Source organism: Euprymna scolopes, chromosome 31 (genome assembly GCF_053919585.1).
Source record: "Euprymna scolopes isolate OS-2025 chromosome 31, ASM5391958v1, whole genome shotgun sequence".
Classification (NCBI taxonomy): Eukaryota; Metazoa; Mollusca; class Cephalopoda; order Sepiida; family Sepiolidae; genus Euprymna; species Euprymna scolopes.
Genome location: NC_136512.1, coordinates 66,619,790 through 66,643,311, shown reverse-complemented (window position 1 = coordinate 66,643,311; position 23,522 = coordinate 66,619,790). Strand labels below are relative to the sequence as shown.

The 23,522-nt window shown below is 32.0% G+C and overlaps 1 protein-coding gene across 1 annotated transcript in view; it reads right to left on the bottom strand.

The window, feature by feature from the left end:
- Positions 1–12,091: 12,091 nt before the first annotated feature.
- Positions 12,092–23,522, bottom strand: part of LOC145255780 (uncharacterized) — a 41,967-nt gene continuing 30,536 nt past the window's right edge. Inside the window, exons 3-5 of the mRNA XM_080114448.1 lie at positions 19,996–21,181; positions 14,855–14,931; positions 12,092–12,397 (exon numbers count right to left, since the gene is read on the bottom strand). Coding sequence (XP_079970574.1) covers positions 12,314–12,397; positions 14,855–14,931; positions 19,996–21,181 — 1,347 coding nt within the window. The 3' untranslated portion in view covers positions 12,092–12,313. The remainder of the gene's footprint in view (positions 12,398–14,854; positions 14,932–19,995; positions 21,182–23,522) is intronic.

Genomic DNA, 23,522 nt, shown 5'->3' with positions numbered 1-23,522 from the left:
CTAGAGATTGCAACACCCGGTATCTTATGAAATATTGGTTTTTAAAGATGATTTTTTAACTTTAAGATTTGTTTTATATGCCAAAATATATGGTGTGTGTGTGTGTGTGTGTGTGTGTATATATGGAGATCTTGAATTAAATCATGTAGAATTGCAACAAAATTTATTGTTTGAAAAAGGAGTACGAATAATTTTTAAAGTGTTTTTTTTTCTTAATCCATGGATTTTCATTGAATGGCACATCTCATCAAAGGAAATGTTATTAGCAAAATGGATATGGGTAATTATAAATTTTGTTTATTAGCACATAAATTGAAAATATTGAGCTTTCTTTATCTGCTTGGGATCGTCTTATAAATATTGATACTAAAATTTATTTGGATTTTAGGTTTACAGTATCATACAATCTGTAATCTTACAGCATTTCAGTATTTCATTTTATATATATATATATATATTTAAATATGTATGAATAAAAAAATCAATACAAAAAATATATGCATGTTTATATCTTTTCTGTATTTATTTCCTGTGTGTTGACGTGTAGGAATACAAAAAGTCTTTTAAACAAAACAAACAAGAATGTTTCCTTGAAAAGCACATAATTCTCAACCAATCCTTCGATCATTCACACTGAGGAAGATCGAAGGATCGGTCGAAAATTGTGCTTTTCAAGGAAACATTCTTGGTGTTTTTTTGTTTTTTTTGTCAAAAGACTTTTTGTATTCCTACACGTCAACACACAGAAAATAAATGCAGAAAAGATATAAACATTTATATATTTTTCGTATTGATTTTTTATTCATACATATTTAAATATATTAAAAAGGAATACACGTGGATACAACATGCAATTCGGACCATATATATATATATATATAATTTTATGAAGAAGTAGATAAGGCAAAAACATGTTAGTAGAAATAAGTTTGATCATATTAATAAAAACTGAATATGGTCAAATGAATCGACAGAAATATCTTAGATCAGCTTTGATGAGGTGTTTGTGTGCTTATTTCTACTGGTATGACTAGTCAGAATCAAAGTTTAATATGTCAGTTTAAATGCTACTTAGGTCCAACTTTTTTAAAATCTTTGTATGCTTGATAATGATTAGATAGATTGAACTCTTTAGTCTTGGTACGTTACTCATCTGATGGAGGAATAAAATCCCAACGTAAGAGATGCAATCAAAGTCACAGCCAAAATGACTATTTTGTTTTGTCTTTGGGAAATGTAGTTGTGATGGAGAGGACACGACATGGTGTTGTGCAGACCTCAATTGATCTTAACCCTCATCTGCAATCTCCCTCCCCCACCACCATTACTTTTGCAGATGATTCAATAAGGTAATCGATTTGACATCCATTTATATACAAATGATTCAGTGCAGAATTTTTAAAAAAAATTTTTTGCTCAATCAAATATTAATGTAATAATTTAAAAAAATTTTTTTTTTTTTTTTTTTTTAAATTATAACAAAATATTTAGTTTTAACATCTAAAAAAGATTGTATCATTTGGAGATTTAAAACAAGATATATATATATTTTTTAATTTCTGTTGATTTGAGAATTTTGATTGCTTTCCTGAAGTTCTAGGATGAAATATTTTCATCATTTTAATACTAGTTGAAATACCATCCCTACCATAGCTTGAATTTTAACTGAATCTCAAAATAATTTCTAAAATAATCAATGTACAGTTATTTCCCATAAAAAAGAAAATAGAAAACTTCATTAAACCTTCCTATTCTTTGCATTCTTCTTTCCTCATCCTCCACCCTGTCCATTTGCCCTCCACCCTTGCTATTTGCTCAACCTTGGCCATTTACCCTCCAACCTAGCTATTTGCTCTTCATCCCAGCTATTTATCCTTCACGCCGGCTATTTGCTCTTTGCCATGGCTATTTCCCCTTCACTCTCTGCTCCAACCATTTGTCCTCTACCTTGTCTATTTTTCTCTATCAGGACTATTTGCCCTCTGTTTTGAACATTCAGTTCTCTATCCTGTCCATTCGCCCTTCAACCTAGCTATCTGCCTATTTCCCCTTTGTGCCAACTATTCGTCCTCCACCGTGGCCATTTACTCTCCAACCTAGTTTTTTTTGTCCTCTGTCCCAGTCATTTGCCCTCCATCCTCTGCCTTGACCATTTAGCACTCCACCTTAGCCATTTTCCCATCCACCCTATCTATTCACCATCCACACACTCATATGCAGTCTGAAAACAGATATTTTCTTGATTCAACTCCTGATAAATCCACTTGCTCCTTTTATTATTTGAAATATTCTTTCCATTTTTTTTTTTTTTTTTTTTTTAAAGTTAACATAAAAAAAAAAATTAAAAAAAAAGAATTTAAATGTCTGCCATTCTCGGGTATCTTAATAGCAATCAACTTCTCCAAATTTTGTTCTGTAACACATGAACGATAAAAAAAAATGTAAAATAAAATCTGTATGAATTGGCATTGTACAAAGTTTTGACCAGTTTGATTCTGCTGTTGGCATTTGTTTCCCAGATTCTTTTTCAAATTAGGTACTTACACAAGGGACCCAGTATCCAGCGGTATTCACCCTAGGCGGATTGAACTGGCTTCTCTCAAAGAAAGAAGTGTCTAGGGAAAATATCAAATTCACAAGCGCTCCTCAATTGTATGTTTCACCAAGTATTACACGAGGGACCACATGAAGGTTGCCAACATCTATTAAAAAAAGTTGTCTTATGAGACCTACTACATTCAAACACGGCATAACTTGGTCATCAATCTGTATCGTTATTCACTTCACACAGTTAACTCACACTCAAATGGTTTGACATTTTTTTTTCTCTCACAAATTTTTTCTTTTCCAATAATTACTGGAATAAAATTGAAAAGTACCGATTCCTTTATCTGCTGAAACGATTGTTAAGAACAAAAATAAATGAATAAATCCAAAAAGAATGCAGTAAATACTCGACATAAACAATTGCATATATTTATTTATCTTTAGGCATCTACGATATGGGGAGGGGGCCTAAAAAGCCATTTCAAAATCCAAATTTTTGCTGATGCAGAAAAAACAAAGCATGAAATCTGTCTTAATTATATGTCAGCTTTAGTCTATGGCAATACTATTTAGCTTAGTGCTTTTGTTTAGGAAGTTTAAAATACTAAATGAAATTTCAGGCAAAATAGAATGATTAGTCTATGGAATTAATGGAAAAGCATGTAAACAGTTTAGTTTAAAAAACACACACAAAGACATCTCTAAAAAGTTTCAATTGAAAGATCAGACTATCTGAAGATACAGGCTTTCCTGAAATGGACCAAACATTGATGTTATTGTTTTTATTTTATTTTCCATTGCAAAACTCAATCATGTTCTGGAAAGCCAAAAACAACAATTTTCCTCTACAAACCCAAATACCATGAATAAATATTTGAAGATATAAAGAACTTGGAAGCATAAAATCTTTTTCAAAAATTAGTGGATTCGGCATTAAATAACCTGAAAATGGTTGATACGCCATTAAACACAACTAAACAAAACTAAACAGAAATATTGGTTGGCTTTAAAGATGTGTTGGTATGTTTTTATTTATTTTTTATGACCTCTAAACAAGGCATGTTTACTGAAGCAGAAGGTGCTATTGTGGGAGAAGGCACATTTATTTTTTATATGGAAATCACTCCACACAAGGCATGAAGTGATTTGATGTAAGGAGCTTAAAAAACTACAAGTTCAAAAATTTGACAATGGTAGCTGGAATAGATTCTGACCCAAAATACAGCAATTCTTCCCTCTTTGTCAGAAACATCACTCATGGAATGTAAGAACTAAAAGACAAAATAAGGGACATGAGAGTTACGAAGCTGATGAGAGTAAATCCAAAATCCACTTTCTACTCTCCTTATTTATAGGAGAGGGGGCAACCTGGATGGGGAGTTGGACAGCAAGATGATTGCTAACATCATATTTGAATTTCTGCGTGTTGATACAGTCCAAGGAAAGCAAGTTATCCTAGTAGAAAAAGTACAAAAACTGCCAGCATCCAGTGACGTCTACAGTGAATGGGGCAGGATGTTGCTGCTAGGGATGCAACACTACAACGATGCAACAGGAGCTGGAACTTAGCAGACTCATTGCGTAACTTATTAGATTACACAGGATAAAAAATAAAAAACAAATCCTAAGGAGAAGTCCAGTGTTTGGAGCGCCAACCCAGAGTTGTTAACACTAACTCCATCCATGGATGAATAGTAGCTTTATAGGGCACTGGTAAGTGTGAGAATTTTTCTAACCTGGTAGGAGTCTACCTTCTTTGCAGCAGACTTGACAGTATCTTCTATGTATTTATTCCACTTCATGTTGCCTAAAAATGCCAGCCTAAAGGGTTTAAACTTTGAACATATGGGAAGGATTCTTCTGTCAGCCGTGATAATCGGTGGTTCGAAAGACTAGTTTGTTTACATGCTTATCTACTAATTCCTTAGTTTTTATTCAAAATGTTATTTTATAGAGCTGAGCTATCCTGATTTTGTTTAAAAATTGTTAATTTTTAGAATTATATAACTTCATTCCCCATATTTTTCTTTTTTTTAAATTTTCTTTATTCTTAATTTTATTGAAACCTGAGCTTTATAACTTTCATGTAAGGTTTATTAGCAACATTTTATGCACATGTAAATAGTCTATAGTTATTTTATTTTTTAATGTCTTTAGTCTATAGCAATGCTGTTTAGTTTAGTGTTTATCGAAAATGGCAAGATTATTGAAAAAATTTTTAAATGAAAATGATGTGGAGTTAAGATATCTTTTGTTTAAAATAATTTCCGCCATTAAATGTAAAAAAAGTCACGTAACTTCATTCTCCTATTTTCACCCTTTTTTGTGAAGCGTTAGTGTTGAAAAATTTTCAGATGGTTTATTTGCTAAATTGCATACAGATTAGAGATGTTTGTCAAAAATGTTCCTTTTAAATCAATTTAACTGATTAGCACCCATGGTTCTGTTTTTTAGGACCAGAAGAATGATTAACTATCTATATTTTAGCAACATCTGTATTTATTTACTTTTTATTTTTATTTTTCAGAGATATCGATTGTTAGTAGTGATAGGAAGATTCCAATATTATTCCTGATTCTGATTCTTTATAGTTCAATATGTAGAGCTTTATAAAGTTATTTTTTCACAATTACCATAAAAACATTAAATGTGCAGATATTTTCTCAATGTTAGAAAAAACAAAAACAAAAATTATTTTTTTTTTGTTACTATCATCAGTAGAACATTTTGTTTTAAACAAAATCAAATTAATAAGCCAATTAAAAGAATCACTTTTGGAATCGGAAAATAGGTACACATTTTTCTGATTCTGATACCAATTCTAATACCGCCAAAAGTTCTGATTTTTTTTTTTTTTTTCCTGAGTCTGATTAATCTTTCCAACACTAATCGTTAGTCATAAAGATTGGTGTGTTTTTCAAATATTATACCAAGTTCCTGATGTAAACTAATGGGTGCAGGATTTCCTTACTTCCTCATTTTCCTGTCTTTGAAAATTACTACTTGAAATGAATTACAAATACATTTGTATCGTGAATAATAGAATTTGAAACGTTAAAACTGGACTGCCATTAATCTATGATCTCTTTTTATAACCTGGAGGAGAACTAACCATATTTCAGTAACATCTGTAATTTTAAGAGGTATCTATAGTTAGTCATAAGTTTGGAGTGTCTTACATCTACTGTCTGATGTAAATTGGCAACACTGATGTCTCAGTTTTCAAAATACTGTGAAAATCTAGAATGGAAGGATACAATTAATTTCATTATTCTATCCAAATTATCTTGGTGACTTGTTCTTATAACGAACCCATACTTTTATATGCAGTATAAATGAATGTTCTATCTTTTGAAGTCGAGTAAATCTTTGAAAATAGTTTTGTTCAAATATAATATTGTATTTACAAAAGATTTTTGGGTAATTGATTAAATAAAAATGGACATTAATTAGTTAAAATAGATGGTTTCTAAAAATGGGGAAAGGGAAGAAACTCATGAGTTGCCTCCCCTTTCTTTCAGTGTATTGCAATCAAAATATTATGCAATCAATCTAAATATAAGGGATACTTGATAAGGTGTGGAGTAAAGAAACTATTGATACAAATAACAGATTTTTCTTCACAATGTCATGACATTATCAGTCTTTCAACACTCGAAAAACTGATTTCAGCAAAAAATAGTTCATCACACCCTGTTTTACATGCAAAACAATTTTTTTTTTCACTCCAAACAAGACAATGCCATTTGGATGTAAGGAACTACTATTTGGGACAAAATTTGCAAGGAGACTATGTAGGGAGTTGAGCAGCAGAGTTGACATTTTGCATCTCAGTACAGTCAGGGAAACAGGGACACATAAGGGAATTCTAAAGTCTAGCAATTCGAGGGAAGGAACTATTTGAGTAGTCGATGGATCTCTAGTGTATGAGGTGGGATTTTGCTGCTTATAGGGTTAGTTGGGGTTTTTTTTATGTTGAAGGAGATATAAGCACTTAGAGTTCATCAGAGCACTTTCCATTAAAATACTTGTAAAATAAGTCACAGGGATACATTTTGTTGACGGAGGTTAGAGTTTTGTTGACACTGTGGGGCCTATTAGGTTGGGGATTCAAGTAATTTCAAAATCTTCAATATTATTGTTTTACTAGATGCATATTCTATTTTACTTTCATTCTCTACAGAAAATAATTCCTGGTTGGGAATGAAATAAGCAATATGGTATCCTGTTAGATTCGCATCTCCACTTGAATTTTTGTTTTTGGTGTGCATTTATCTTTGGGCGGAAATCAGTTGTGTTTATGTGCACATGCGCTAATCACCTGTGTATAAATGAGCGAGCTTGGTGGTGCCTGTTTTCGCCAACCAAATCACAACTTATTATGCAAGGGATTGCCTGCACATCTACGAGAAAATGTATTTTATCGTGTAACTGCTACACGTCTATAAAAGTTAGGACAATTGAAATACGAATTAGATTGTGGCCAGATGCGTCATGACTTCACATGAAAATAATTCATGTATTTCCCACTAACAGATGTAGATCATCATCATGTAACTGTCACACACGGGTTTCATCTGTTAGTTTATTATGACACTAGCTAGCTGGTATATTGGTAGTAAAAACTGCCTTCTGTGCGATATCTAATTACTTTTCCTCAACTCACATTGAAACAAACACCTTCCTTTACAAAACAGCCACCTATTTTGCAAAAGGAAGAATTATACGCCGAAGGGAAGCAACATATTGGTATATTGTTTATAACCACAGATTGTTTTCTTTTTTTCTATAAAAATTGCTCCAGATAAAGCATGAATCCACTTATCGTAAGAGCTAAAAAAATGTACTTCAATGTACTTGCCAACGATAACTGTTAGATAGAATCGATTCTGACTCAGAAAACAGCAATTCTTTCCTCTTTGTCAGAATCATTACTTATGGAATATGAGGACTAAAGGAAAGGACTAAAATGAAGGAAGTAAGAGCTATGAGGCTGCCGAAAGTAAGCTCGAGATCTATTTGGGAGTCTCCTTAGACTAAAAAGAAACATGGCATGTATATGCTTTGGTCTTTAAAAATTGCTGGCTCTTTGGTGGTTCACAGAAAAATTGAAACGATTTTCATTTTTATGAAACTTTGATTTAAAAAAAAAAAAAAAAAAAAAAAACCCACATGAAGCCACTTTATATAAGGAACTAATCTTAATAATAAAAACGTAGAGGAAGGCAGAATCATTTCGATATAAACCAAACCTGAAAGAGATGCCACTAGCAATGTTAAATCTCCTGGATTTCCAAATAGTCTAGCAAAAAAAAACGGAAGCCCTTCAGAAGCCTAATTAGGTAAGGAAAGGGTTAGAAAGTTGGCTGACAAAGTCTCGCCCTGCCAAAGTTTTAATATATCTGCATAGTGCAATATTTTTTAAGGTTTGAATTATGAAGACAATTCTCAAAGGAAGAATCCCAAAAGAGGCTTAACAATCAAATAGATTAAAAAGGTCACAATTATTTTGTAGAGCAACTTTATATACATAATTTGAAATTAACTCTTCTTGCTTATTTTCACTTTTTTTTTATTTTTTGTCATATTTTTAAATGTCATCAACTGAACCAGATATTTTGTTCAAAAAAAAAAAAAAAAAAAAAAAAAAAAAACCTGAGCAAATAATTGTTGCTATTTTCTGTTAAGCTTCAAACAAGATTGGCTTAAAGTCTATTCGCATGTTGTTTTTTTCTTTTTTGAAATAAAAAGAATATCTTCAAATAATTTGGATTTGTTTTTTTTTCCCCCTACACATTGGAGAAATTATGATATTCTATTTTCTTTTTAAAGCCATTATGTGTGAGCACCCTGAAAAACTTTACAAAGGAAAAAAAAAAAAAAAAAAAATCAATTCTTCTAGTTTCATGTAACAATTTAAATACAATGAAGGAAACTGCCAAATTTGTGTCATTATGGAGAAAGTTGAACTTGTCCCACAATCTGAACATTTCGTCCCCAGGCTGGAGTTCTGGGTAACCCAACTGCGCTCTTTTGAGGTAGACTTGCAGCTCTACTATACTACCTTCTACACGGACGGTAAGATAGGATACATCCACAACAAAACTAAACATTTCTCTGCACATGTTAGCAATCGTGTTGTGCAGATGGAGATCCTCTAATCAAAAATTTAAACATTTATATATACAGTAGAACCACAGGATATGTTTTTTTTTTTTTTGTTTTTTTTTTTTTGTTTTTTTTTTCAGGTTACGATGTGGAATATACAATATTTTACTGCCCCTGGTTACGGTATTTGCGTAACCTTATGATGTTATTTGATTATATGTGTACTATATACTGTACTGTATTTTGTTACTAATTTTTAATATGTGCTTAGGCCCTACATACAGCAATTTCACCAATCCCAGAATGGATTAATGTCGTATCCCTGTGTTCTACTGTATACGTCTATTATATAAAAGGCCAAATGTGTGTGTGTGTGCATGTTTGTATGTCTAGCAAAAACTTCCAACAGGAACTTGACAAAATCAGTATCATTTTAAAGCTCGGTCTCTTGGACGACAAATATCTAAACATTGGCCCAAAACATTAATTCTTTCATCCTCAACTGGGCAGTTTTCTTACAAGGAAGGGGTCGTTTTTTTCCGTCTACATTTTCACAAATCATCATCTCCTTCCGATTGACTACCCTTAATTCCAACGCGATGGATGCATCAGCAAAGATGTTGGTTTATTTCACCTTCCTTTCCTCTTTCGTGTTACGAATTCGAGCCACTTTTTTTTTTTTTTCTTTTTTAAAACACCTCTCTCCACTCGTGTAGCCTACTGTTATTTTAGCTAAAGGACTATATTGAAGGGATTTATTTTGACTTGGTCAGGCAAACATCTCGTCCTGCAAGTGTGCCATTCAGCCTTGGGAAAGCATATACCACTTATAATATTCAAGAAAATAGGCATTATTTGTTCATGAACTGGACTTGTTTTTTTGAAGGGAGAATTCCTGTATTGCAAGGGCTGACTGGATCACAATTTTAACGTGACAATTACGACCAGTACAATGAATGCACGACACAATGTTAATGACGTAAGAAATAAAAATGTTATGTGAAAAGGGAAAACAAAAGTAAAGTTCACTGAAAAACTTTTATTGCGTTTGAAAAGGATTTATACACATTTTTTTTTAGACTTTTTGTCGACCATGTTAATTTTGTGGTGATATTTACAATTAAGAAATAAAGCATTTAAAAAGGCTATGTTTTGTGACATGATATTTTAACGGAGAATTAAAAAGATATAGAATGAAAATGATTTAGGTTTATTTGTTTACAAAATAATATAGTTATGTTATGAGGGAGTTAATTTGTTTTTCTTTTGATTTAAAAAAAAATATATACAAATGGAAACAGCATGAAAGAGTAAGTTTTAATGAATGAATGAGAGAGAGAAAGAAAAAAAGTAGAAAATATTGATAGAAGAAAAACAGAGAGAGCAAAGAGGAAAAACAGAGCGAGAGAAACAGAGAGAAGAGAAAAACAGAAAGGGAGAGAAGAGAAAAACAGAGAAGAGGAAAAACGAAAAGCAGTGAGAGAGAAGAGGAAAAACAAAAAGCAATGAGAGAGAAGAGGAAAAACAGAAGGGAGAGGAGAAAGGGGAGAAAGAAGGAAAAAGGAGCAAGAGGTTGGGAAATGCAATAAAAAACTTTTGTAAGTTTTTTAGAAAATTGACCATTGCTTACTTTTATCAACTTATATTTGTTCAAAGTTTCCTTGTTTTTATTAGTTTTAAAAATAAAACAAGCCTTGAAATCCAAAATGTCAACAAACTAGACAGGATTGATGGTCTAGTTTTCTTTTTAATGATGAAGTTAAAAAAAAAAAAAAAAAATGACTACTAATATAAGTTTTGGGTTTGAAAATTCTTGCATCATATACTTTAGCATAACGGCAATCATTCACATATTGATGTCACACCAGCTTCTAATACATAATTTGGAAGTTTTGAAATTTAATTAAAAAAAAAAAAAAAAATTGGGAAATAATCCTCATCGACTTTCAGAAACACAGATTGCTATTCATTTAGAATTTATGCAAATAGCAAAAGAGCTTCTCCATGTTAGTATTTTAAAGATAAAAGAAAAACCATAAATATAAGGAATACTTACCTATATATATATATAAATTCGTATTCCTATCTGTTTGTTTGATTGTTTGTTCAGAAGTTGATTTATACAAAAATCCATTACTCTCTCATATTATTCATTCCTATATATACTATGATTATTGCAAAATATAAGATTAAAGAGGTGACGTCATTTGCATTATTAAATAGCGGTGTATTAGTTATTGGTTTTAGTGAGAGAATTATTTTAAGTGTTCTATTTAAGTTAATTATTTAAATTTGATTCATATTGATAACATAGTTAATTTATTTTTACCGACATCGATTTTTTTATGGATCGGTTGGGCATGAACGTTCTTTTGTTTTTGTTTTCTTCTTTGGCGGATATTAAAACTAAAAATTATTTAGTTTGTTTTTGTTGCAACAGACTAAAAACAAATCTTTCTAGACTGAGGTAGCATAAAAGAAATTCAGCTAAACTGGAATATAGTCATAAATAGGTGCTCAATATCCGGAGAATATCGTGTACCTACTTGTCACGGAATGAAGATGGTACATTCCAAAAATTGATCAAGTAGTTTTTTTTGTTTTTTTTTTGTTTTGCTTCAAAAAAACAAATTTGCCGTTTTTTTACCGATCAGTGAAGGCCGAAGCCATTTTAATATTCTTCAAATTTTGTTTTTAACTTTTATAAAATAACCCTTCTAAACTAATGTTTTCATAATTTGAAAATTTTATTTTCTTAAAAAAAAAAAAAAAAAAAAAAAATTTTTTTAAAAAATGAATAAAAAATAAATAAAAATGAAATAAATACATGTTAAATTATGGCTTGGTTTTAAATCTTACGTTTCTGATGTTTTTTCTGACATTATACCCCCCCACCAAAAAAAAATTGAAATAAAAGTTGGTTGTCTGCCCTTGATTCTGCTATAGTCGCTTTTTTCCTTCTGATCGACACGAAAGTAAAATTTGATTTGAATCAAAATAAACTACTTGAGAAAGTTGCGTGATTTTTAGAATATTTCATCTTCGTTCTGTGATTGGTGCATTTGAAAAATCTTTTTTTTACTTTTAACTAGCGGGGGTAACCCGGCGTTGCCCGGGTTTTTAGAGGCACGTGTGTGTGGAGGGTAAATGATTACAAAGCGAAGTAATAACCCTGTTTGAATATTATAAAAACAAACAATGTTAAAACTTCTATAAAAAACATCCTAGATACTATTATCTAGGGGGTATATTAACACTTCTAAGCGATAGTAGCCCCCCCCCCAACCCCAACAGCGAAAAAAGCCTTTTCAAGACATACAAAAATGTGCGCGCCGCATCTGCCTTTTATATATATAGATTGTTCCCATAAGTGACAAGTTGAATAAGCACCTAAATTACTGACAGTTGAAATAAGCAAAGAGAATAAAGAAACAAAAATTTTTCAGATAAATTTAGTAAAGTAAACTGATCACCTCAAGGCATTTCCAACCTCAGAAAATCTAGCAATTGCTAGGAAAAAAAAAAAAAAAGTGTATATACAATTTTTTTTCCTTTGTGCCAGAATATGTTCAAATATAAATATGGTCTAACATTCTATTAAAAACTTTATCATGATACAAGTTATTAACATATAAAATTTATGAATGAAGGTTATACTTCAATTTTCAATGCTCAACTCGAAGTTTTCAATTTCGTCAAACTCGTTACTCAGTTTACTGGCCCATTCGTCAAACTTTTTGTTCTGAAAAACAAAACAAAAAAACTCTTTTAAAATACGTTTCTTTTTCAATCTGACAAATTATTTGTCAAGATGGAGAATTAAAAAAAAAAAAAAAAATTATTGAACATTTTTTTTTTTTTGTTAATAGAGTCATAGATTTTTTTTTTTAGAAAATGTTGCTAATTTACCATAGAAGAGAAAATTAAAGAAATGGAATAGAAATTTTTAAGTTGCAATTGGATGAATACAAAAATGAAAACCACACACCAAAAAAAATTTCTGAAGAGAAATTTTAAGAAATAGAGAAATTTTTAAGATGTAATTGGATGAACACAAAAATGACGGTACAAAAGGAAGAGACATTTTTGGGAACTATCGGATTAAATCTATAATATAAATCTCACCTGTCTGTTTAAATGTATGTTTGTATGTATTTATGTTTGTATGTCTGACTAAAACTTTCGACAAAGATGACGGATTTTCACGAGATCGGTATCATTTTGAAGCTTAACGTCTCAGATGACAAATATAAAAAAATTGGACAAAAACATTAATTTCTTCACCCTCAACGTTTTCTTTAAAGAGGGGTCGATTTTTTTGCGAGCAATTTTTATCGGTTTGATTGATTTTTGTCTGATTTTAACGTTCCGAACTTCCGGTCGCATTATGAAATAGCGGTAAGACATTAGGTTTTCTTTCACTTTCTTTTCCGCAATCATGTTGCGGGTTCGAGCCTGCCTGCCTACCCTACCTTTGTTTTTTGTTTTTTTTGCTCAACACCTACCTCCAAACACCCGGGCAACACCGGACATCATGGCTAGTAATGAATAAAATTTGATTTGTATATTGGCATTGTATATTTTTACCGATTCCAATACAATTACTGATTCTGTTCAGATTCCTTTTTCTTTTTTCTTAATCTCTAAATATTTAGCGATAGAGTTGGTCCTTTTTATTATCACTTTTTGGATTACCATAAAAACCCACATTTAGGGTGGATTTCTAACAGTATTTTGTATAATTTTGTTTTGTTTTAAATCATTTTAAAAATTTTGATTTTTACAAGCCAAGTGCGCAGCAATTTTTCTTGCTCTCATTAAATGGTTAAATGTTTTAAAGAGAGCAAAACTACTAAAAAAAAATGTCCAGGTAGGTAGAAGAGTAACTTATCTTGCTTTTGATAACATTTGTTATGTATTTGATTTTTGACCACTTTTTTGAAGGAATGTGGACAGTAAAACATACCCTTATGCATATATTTTCACAAATGTAAAAATACATTTAAGGAGAGTGATCTACAGATTTCAGTTTTATTTGTAGTTGAAAAAAAAAACAAAACAAAAACAAATGAAGCATGCATGATCCCCTGTGAATGCACAGTAAATGAGGCATAAAAAAAAAAGACTAAGTTCAGCCCCCCCCCCCAATTAGCCCCCAGGGGACGTCAAATCCTGGTGAAAATGAACAAACAGTGCAGTTTTAGGCCTTAACATATGTAAATTTGAGTTTTGCATCATGCAAAAAAAAAAAAAAAGAAATGACTAAGTCCATGCTTGTTTCTTCCAGCCCCACTTCCTAGCTCTGAAGGATGTCTGCTCACTTTCGTGACCAAACTCAAACTCTTCAATCTAATCTTCTGACCTCTTGACCTGTCAGTTCCGTTACACCATGATCAAAAGCACACATCTCCTAACATGTGACTTTTGTCACATACGCAACTGTTGAAGGTCATTTCGACGCGACTTAACGGGTTTTTTTTTTTTTTTTTTGTGCTTGCAATTTTTCTTCTTTTTTTTTTTGTGCTTGCAATTTTTCTTCTTTTTTTTTTTGTTGTTCAACCAACACCCTTACACACACCTTCACTTTCTTTTCTGCCTTCGCGTCACAAGTTCAAGCATGCCTGCCTGCCTACTAAAACTTTTTTTTTTGTTTTTTTGCTCAACACACACCTCCAAACACCAGGGCAATGCCAGGCACCCAGGCTAGTAGAAAATAAATTGAATCTTTTTAAATTTTTCACTCAATAGTTTTTCTTTTCGTCTTGACATGAGAGCCACTGCTGATTTTGACTGGATTAATACTACCATTCTTTAATTGAAGTTTTTTTTATGATTCAAAGTTTCTCTCCACTGATTGATACTTCTAATTTTTGCTTGCAACAACTACATTTAATATTCGCAATATTTTTTTCTACAATAGTTATTTCTTTTTGGATCATTTTTCTATTACCAGAGAGAGATTCCAAGAAATGAGAAAAAAGACATTAACATGGATTTTGGCTTCAGTACAAAAAGTGTTAGCGAAATGAGAAATGTCAAAGAAGTGTTACTGATATAAGAACTGTAAAATCATAGGAACTTTGAAGTGGAAATTTTAATTTAAAGATTTTACGTTCATTTTTTATTGCATGTTATTATTGCGAATTTTTTGTTTAAAGATTGCTTGTTAAGTAAAAAATAAAAATAAAATAATGCTTACTGCTTTTTTTAAATGACCATCTTTCTTCTTGGTTTTCAATTTCTTTGTGTCCTCTTTCATCAAATTTTCTTTTGGCTCTAAAAAAAAAAAATAAATAAATAAAAAAGCATTAATAAGGGATTAATTAAGAATAAAAATTAAAAAAAAAAAAAACATACATACAAAGAGAAATGTACAGATTTCTGACAATAATATTTATGCATAAATACAAAAACACCTCCTGTGAAATCGTTAATAAAATTCACAATCTTTTCTGCAATCCAACTATATATATATATAAACTTCAATCTCATATCGGATTTTTCTACCGTTAGACTCATGAATGGTCAACAATCTTTGTTTTACCACTGTTCAGCAATACGTACATCAAATTTGTTGCCAATACTACTGGAATAATAGTTGGATCATTCTACTGCTCCAGTAGATATCTCGCTGCCGATGCAATTCTCTACCTGTATAAGAGCCAAATATGTCCAAGGATGGAGTACTGTTGCCATATCTGGGCAGAAGTTGCTAGAAGCATCTTATCCTGCCTTGACAGAGTTCAAAATAGACTTTGTAGCCTCGTAGGAGATGCCCTTTCTCTTCCCTGCAACCTCTTTCCAACTGAAGAAATGGTGCGAGCCTGTCTCTGCTCTATCATTATTTTCATGGCAAGTGCTCGTCTGAGCTCCAATCTATAGTCTCCTCTTGTCAAACTTTCACAAAAATCACTCGTCTAGTTGAAACCACTATCAATAATTTCCCCCACCCTTTTACCTGTGTAGATTCCATGAACAAAGCTTCTTTCTTAGAACTGCACGCCTGTGGAACTCCTTTCCGTTTGGCTGCTTTCCAATTGACTACAATATGGTCATCTTCAAGCCCAATGTTAACAAGTTCTGTATGAGCCGTTTCCCTTAAGTAATCCAATTTACCAAATTTCCACTACTAACGATGACTACAATATTGTCCCATTGACTACCACACCTTCATTAACCCTAATCCTGGAGTGGCCTCTGGATCTTGATAAGTGGTGATTCCTTTGTAAAATGAATAAAAAAATAAAAAATAAAAAAAAATAAAAAAAAAAAAAGAGAAAAAAAAAAAGCACATCTGGATAAGAAAATTTTTTTTTTTAAATACATGGCTTTGTATCTACCCAACATTGCCCAATTAACTTGCAATTTGCATTGCTGTTCTTTTTTTTTTTTTTTTTTAATATTATTTTTCTCCAATCAAAGGGAAATAAATACATATCAAAAAATACAGAGTTACAACTCCCTCCCCCACATTTTAAAGAAGCAAAAAAAAAAAAAAAAATGATAGCAATTTTGAAATGACCAAAGTATTTTCTGGAAAAAAAATTAAATCGAATTACATTTTGTTCTTAACATGTTACAACAATTTAGCAAAAGAAACTTTATTCATGGAAATTCTGTTTGGTTTTAGGCACACAAAGAAATAAAAGAGGATAAGGAAATAGGGACCTGAGCAAGGTATTTTCTGCGAAAAATGAAATCGAATTACATTTTATTCTTCTCAACAAATTGCTGCAACGATTCACAAGAAAAGCTGACAAATCAAAATCTAATAGTGATTTCGTAAGAAGAAAACTATTGATAACAAAGAAATGATAAATAGACCGACTTTACTTTATATAATAGATGATTTAAGTAGCATGAAATTTTTTTTTAAATATTAAAAGAAAAAATGCATTTAATGTCATCAGTATCATATTTTATTTAATGCCCATTTTACAAGCTGGCATCTGTTTGACAGCTCTAAAGGAATTGACTTCCAAACTAACCTATCTCCAACAAAGGTTTTATTCACCTCTCAAATTTTTTTTATCATTTCCTCTCATGTTTTTTCTCTGAAAACTGAACCTGCTACCTCAACTGTTCTACATCTACTAACCCAAGAACTCTCATACATTCTTTCAAAATGGATATATCATCAAAGTCTTCTGTTTTTCACACATCTTTCCATACTATCAAGATTTAATTTTATTCTGAGGTCATCAGGACTAAACTTGTCTTTTAGATTCACATGACATATTCGTATATCATTCCTATCCATGCAACGTATACCCTCAACCCTAACTGGCCAGATTTCACTTTCATACATCACAACACATTGCATACACATGGAATAAGTCAGAGAGAGTTGCAACCTTGGTTGAAGTGAGTGTCCCTAATGATGGAGGTCTGAACAGAGCTGAAAGGGAGAAACAGACCAAATATCAAGGTATCATGTATGATATGAAAAGAAACAGGAATCTTAGGAAGATATCGATCATATCAGTTATTATAGGTGCTACAGGGCTTATGGAGAAGAACCTGAAGTTCTACCTAACTTCCTGGTGAACCAAGCGCAAAAGAGATCCAGACAATTGCACTTAAGGGAACAGCGAGGATATTAAAAAGAGCTCTTGGTTGGTTTCAATAAAAAGCAGGACAATGTTGGCAGCTGGTTTGGCTGCACCATACCCAGTGTTACAATCTTCAAAGAAAGAAAATGTATAAAAAAAAAAAAAAAAAAAAAAAAAAAAAAAAAATAGACTGATTTACTATTTCCTTGATTCACAGCGGCAACACTGCTGGTTAGTAATGGTTGATGTTCCCTGAATTTACTCCAATCACGTTAGCACCTGCTCCACCTGGTGCTCCACTGGTAACACGAACCTAACAAAAACATCTCGACAACATAAACAGCTTTGCCATCCAAGTTATCCACATCTATTGTATTACACTTCTGGCATATAAATTGGTTATCCTCTTACTGGGGGCTTTTGAACACCACAACCAGTAATCATTCCGTTTGGTTTGGATAACATTCAATCTCAAACGTTATAATATAATTACTCCATGCATAGCTGCACATTGTCAGAAAGATGAACAACAATACTGAATAATCGGACAATGTGAAACCTATATGCAAACGTGCATTCAGATTATTTTCATTTGAGCAGGTTTATTAGTCTGCACGGAGTGATTAGTATGTAATCCAATCAGAATACTGCATGTGGAAGGCACTTTCTACTGAATTGTATATACCCAGGGCTCTACATTGCGAGTGAAACAGTTGCATTTGCGAGTGATTTTTCAAAGTGGTGACTAGAAATAATGAAACACTTTTGGCGATTGTATTTCTTTCAAAGCTCACTACTGAGTGAAAAATATCTTTCCCACTTTTTTTTTTTTTTTTAATAAAACGAACAAAGTTAAATTATTTAAACAATAAAAGTTTAATAGAACAATATAATCTTTTTTTTTTTTTTAACAAAAGCTGTTTAAAAAAATATCTGAAGAAATTAGATATTCATACTTTCAAGTATTAACATAAAATTTGTTGTATATTTAGAATTACACTCATAAAAAAACACACACAGAAAAATCTTTATGATGCACACACTCGTCAAAGAACGAAGATGTCATATTCTAAAAATCATATGGGTTTGGCTAGTAACTTTTCTATTTGGCTAGTAAACAAAAATATTTAGTTGTCAAAGGCCAACTAAAGATAAAGATATTCGAAGAGCCCTGATACCGTCATCTACTTTATTTATTCTTTTACTTGGGAGTCACCACTTATCAAGGCCTGAAAGCCATTTGAGGATAAGGATTAATGAATATAAGGTGATAGTATAGTAATCGTTAATAGTGTAAATTGGGTAGAATTTGATTACTTATGGGGACGGCTAAAGAGTCAAATGTTTAACTGTCAAACCAGATAGCCAGGTCTTTATCTCAACCAGCCAGGTTTACCCCACACTCCATTTTTACTCCCAATGTCATCTCGATGATAATCGAGACCCAGACTATGCCTGAAGTGAAAAGAGCCATCATATACTAAAATCAGTCAACACCCACTTGCAACAGTTGTACATTTGCAACATATCATTTAATGGCAATAAAACAAAGACTGTTGGATATTTACAACTGAAACTTGGTGGCCAAGTCAGGCATACAATTAAGTTTATCTTTTACCAAATACAATTGCATTGCTGAAGAGATTGTGAATTTTCAAACATTTTTGGGTTGGGTGAGTGTGGAAATTAATATACTAACTAGTCACTGCTTATCAAGTCCCAAAGACCACTCAAGGATAAGGGTTAGTGTTGGGGGGGGGGCAGTGAAACAACATCTGGCAGAGTTTGATTATTTAAGAGGGCAGCTTTTTAAAAGAATTTGTTTATATTAAACTTGAAGACTAATAGTAATCTGGAAAGCAGCTCCATGATATTGTGTTCCACAAATAATTCTCAAAAAAAGAAATTTTCTTGTGGAAGTTCTATTTAGTTTTAAGTACACAGAGGGAGAAAAGAAAATGATTCACAAAGGTCGTAGCTCAATTGGTTTCATTTCTGTCATCAGGTGGATTAAAATTTATTTTGATAAAACTGAAGATGTAAAGTATATATGCTAAAACAAAATGGTTGCCTACAGAATGCAAGTTGACATAAGTTTTCTTTGCTTCTTCCTGAATTTTCCATATTACATTGTTATGCATTTTTTTCTCTTTAAACACTTTTTTTTTTTTTTTTACAAGTCCATGGAAGAAAACAGCCAAGGTTGGAATACAATTATTGAGTGTTCCCATAAACAAACAGATCTGTAAAATTTACCGTTTTTTTTTTTTATTTGGGAAAAATAATTGGTAACTTGAATAAAACCTTTGACTTTGGAAAATAGCAAAATTGTTGTTCATTATATATATATTTCATAAAAAAAAAATAACATGTTTCTTTGGATATTTATTTATTACTTGCAGGATTAGCTCTCTCTATCTGTCTTTCTATCTTCTCTCATCACTTTACTTTTTCTTTTCTACCTGGCTCATTTTTCTCTTTGGACATACACACATACAATTCTCATTTATATAGATTCTTTCAAAGAATGAGTTGGCATAAAGGAAGTAACTCCTAATAAAAAAAAAATTAGTTACTTCCCATTAGTACATGAAATGGCTTAAAAACCAAACTCATTGATGAAATCATTACGAGTTTTGAGTCAAAGAAATGTACCAACTTTATGGCTGTTTGTTTAGTAGTTTTCGATGTTTAGTTGAACATACACACAACTGCCTTTTATATATTTTTTTTATCTGTTGGATAAGCATTAAAAAAAAAAATTAAAACAGCAAAGAGAGCAACTTACCATCGGCAAAAATTTCCACATTTTTAGTGATGGAGAGGAAAGCGGAACTGCTCCGTCTGGATTTATGCTCATACGTCCGCATGGAAGAAGGCGATTGAAAGTCTTTTACTGGAGAAATAGATGCCGATTCCTTATCTAACGATTTTGGTAAAAGCCAACAGTTGCTTTCTGCTGTGATCGGAGTCGAAGTCGCAGCGTGTAAATATTTGGGCAGCATTTGCGTAGGAGGTGACTTAAAGGTATCATATACGATTGGTTTGTTCACAAAACGTTCTATGCTTCCGGGGTACATAAAATCCTGAAAGTTGCTCGGCGTTTCCTTAACAGGATTAATAGATTTACTGCTTTTCTTCACTTTGGTGGTAGGTTTTTTAACTGGCAAGGGTTTGGGGTAAGTAAAAAGATCAATGGGTCGATGGTCGGCAGCTAATGTTTTTTCTGACAATTTACAATACACTTTTGCCGGCTTCAAATTTTCTGTGCTGGAATTGCCATCTACAGATGACATATCCAACACACTCTGGTTAAATGCCGAAGACGTTTTTATCAGCATCGACCTTGGTTTGTTTTCAGAAAGGTTATCAGCAGCAGTCGGTCCTTCCATCACAGCCCGCTTTAATTTTACAAACTTCTGTGACGGCAAATCGGGTAAATGCGGCCAATCTGGAGAAAGCAACCCTGGATTCACTTTGGAAGCTATCTTATTTTCAATATGTTTTGTAGCTTTTAATTTTTCGAGCTCCGTATTGCTTGTAGCTTCTTTCAAAACTTGAACAGTTGGCGTTTGAAACGGGTCGTCAGATACGGAAAGGCAAACGATGTTATCCGGACTTTGTTGACTTTCTACAGATACTCGAGGTTCAACTGCAGGTTTACCAACTGGGACTGCAGCACTCACCTTTTTCTTAACAACTTTAACGCTTTTTGTCTTTGTAGTTTTATTGTTTGTCTTTTTATTCTTTTTTTGAGATGTCTGTTCTTTGCTTAGTTTTATTTTCCCATTGAAAACCGCCTTCATAGCGGCAGTCTTTTTGATAGATTGTTTCTTGTCAGATTTCTTCAAGGAAGATTTCTTGGTAGAACTTTTTGCATCAATCTGAAACTCTTCAAAATCATAAATATTTCCAGAACTGTTAAAATCATCCGTCAGAAGCAATAAGGAATGATCCCATTCGTCGCTGGAAGCCTAGAATGAAAGAAATTTTTTTAAAATTTAGTCTTATACATACACACACACACACATATATATATATATATATATATATATATATATATATATTCATATATGTATTACAATGTTGTATTCCTGTTTGTTAATTTGATTAATATGTACAAAAGGTACATCATTTCACAAATTAATTTTCATACTGAAAATGGTTTTTTTTTTGTTTTTTTTTTTTTACAAAGGCATCACCACATTATCAAGGCCCAGAGGCCACTCAAGGATAAGGGTTAAAGAGTGTACAGTAGAAATTGGTCAATATAGTAATCATTAGTAATGAAAATTTGGTAAATTTGATAACTTATATGGAACGGCTCATCAAGAACTTATTTACTTTAGACTTGAACACAACCATATTGTAGTCAGCCGGAAAGCAGGAAAACGGAAGACAATTCCACAGGCGTGCAGTTCTAAGAAAGAAGCTTTGATCATGGAATCTACGTTTAGGTTTAGGCACAGATAAAGAGTGGGGGAAATTATTGATAGTGTTTACAGCTAGACGAGTGTTTCTTGTGAAAGTTTGGCGAGGGGGGACCATAGATTGAAGCTCAGTTGAACACTTTCCATGAAAATAACGATACATCAGAGACAAACTCGCAACATCTCTTCTGTGAGATAGAGGTTGCAAGGAGGAGAAAAGAACATCTCCTACGAGGCTACGAAGTCTATTTTGAACTCTATCAAGGCAGGACAAGTCCTTTCTAGCAGCTCCTGCCCAGATGTGGCAACAGTATTCCATCCTTGGACGTACCTGGCTCTTATATGGATAGAGAATAGCATCAGCATCAGTTTTTATACACTTTTATTCCAGCATAATTTCTATATATACTATGTATTCAAAGTAAATCTACATTAAAGAAGTAACCTCATTTGATTATTACATTAAAGAAAATCAATTCTGATAATTATCTCCATGTTAGTGTTTGTTGTAATAGTATTGTTCTATTTATAAATATTATTTAAAGTTAATTTATTTTTAATTATTATATCCAAACATCAGCTGTGTTCAGAAACAGAAGTAAGCTTTATTTATTTAAGCTTTGAGAGTTATTCCCCCCACCCCACCCCACGTTTGATTTTCATAGAATGATTAAGGGAGCTTTTATTATTTTAGTAGATAATTATGTGTATGAAAGAGGGAAAATGTAGACAGCCAAAAGCGGAATAATGACAGATGCAGACTCTTAAAGTGAATTCTATTAAATATTTGCCACAATCTTAACTGAGATAGAATGATAATCAATGAATGTTTTATACTCCTATATATTTAGTCAGCGACATTGGTGAAATTGATCATTTTTCAATCAAATTGATTGATTAAGCTTCCTCCTAGTGACTTAGTCCACAATACATTGTAGTTTACAGTGTAATGTAAAGAACCTATTCATTTTATAAAATTTCTTTTTATATATAATGGTTTGAATTAAAGTTCAAAATGAAAAAGTCAGGTATCATGGTTTAATTTTGCTTGAAACAGAAACATTCATTTGGAATCCGCTCCTGTTATATCAAAGAACTTATTGTTGATTTATATCCGGCCTTTCAGCTTGTGTGGTAATAAAACTTCTCAAATGCACTTGTAATGTTAGGCTGTGTAAGGTGTTCACTTTGGTCAAAATCACCTCTTCCTTCTTTCATTAGATTTTTTCTATTATTGATACTTATCAAAGGCATTCTAATACAGTCTATCTAAGAACACTGCCAGAGACATAAGTACCTTTGTGTAAAATTTCATAAAAATCGATCCAGCCATTTTCAAGTCCATAGGGAACGAACTCACAACGAAAAAAGTTCCTGTTATATGATAGTAGATATATATAAATATATATAAAATGAGAATTCATATCCTTGAAACATTTATACAATATATATGAATGTTCGTTTGTATATCTATAGGAAGAAAAACTACAGAACAATTTCTGTAATGAGCTATGTTTGATTCAAGCATTTAATTTCAATTCGCTCATCAAGACTTTAAAAACATTAATGATTTCAAGTATTCCACGCCTGTGTTTTTGTTTTTAAATTTTTGCATCATTTGGATTATTAAAGTGATCAAGTAGTCTTATTTTTAAATAAGAAAATCAAATTTTATGAGTATCCAAGCAGTGACTGTTTCATCGGCCATTTTGAAGACAATTTCAAAAAACAAAGGGAGCTTTCTTCTGGCAAAAAAAAACAAAAAAAAAAACAGGCTTTCTTCAAGCAAAGTCCCCAACGGTTGCTGCGGATTGTCAGACTAAGTGGTAAACCCCTTGTTTTGTAAACATATTTTTATTATAAAAGTTCAAAAGAGGGGTTAATC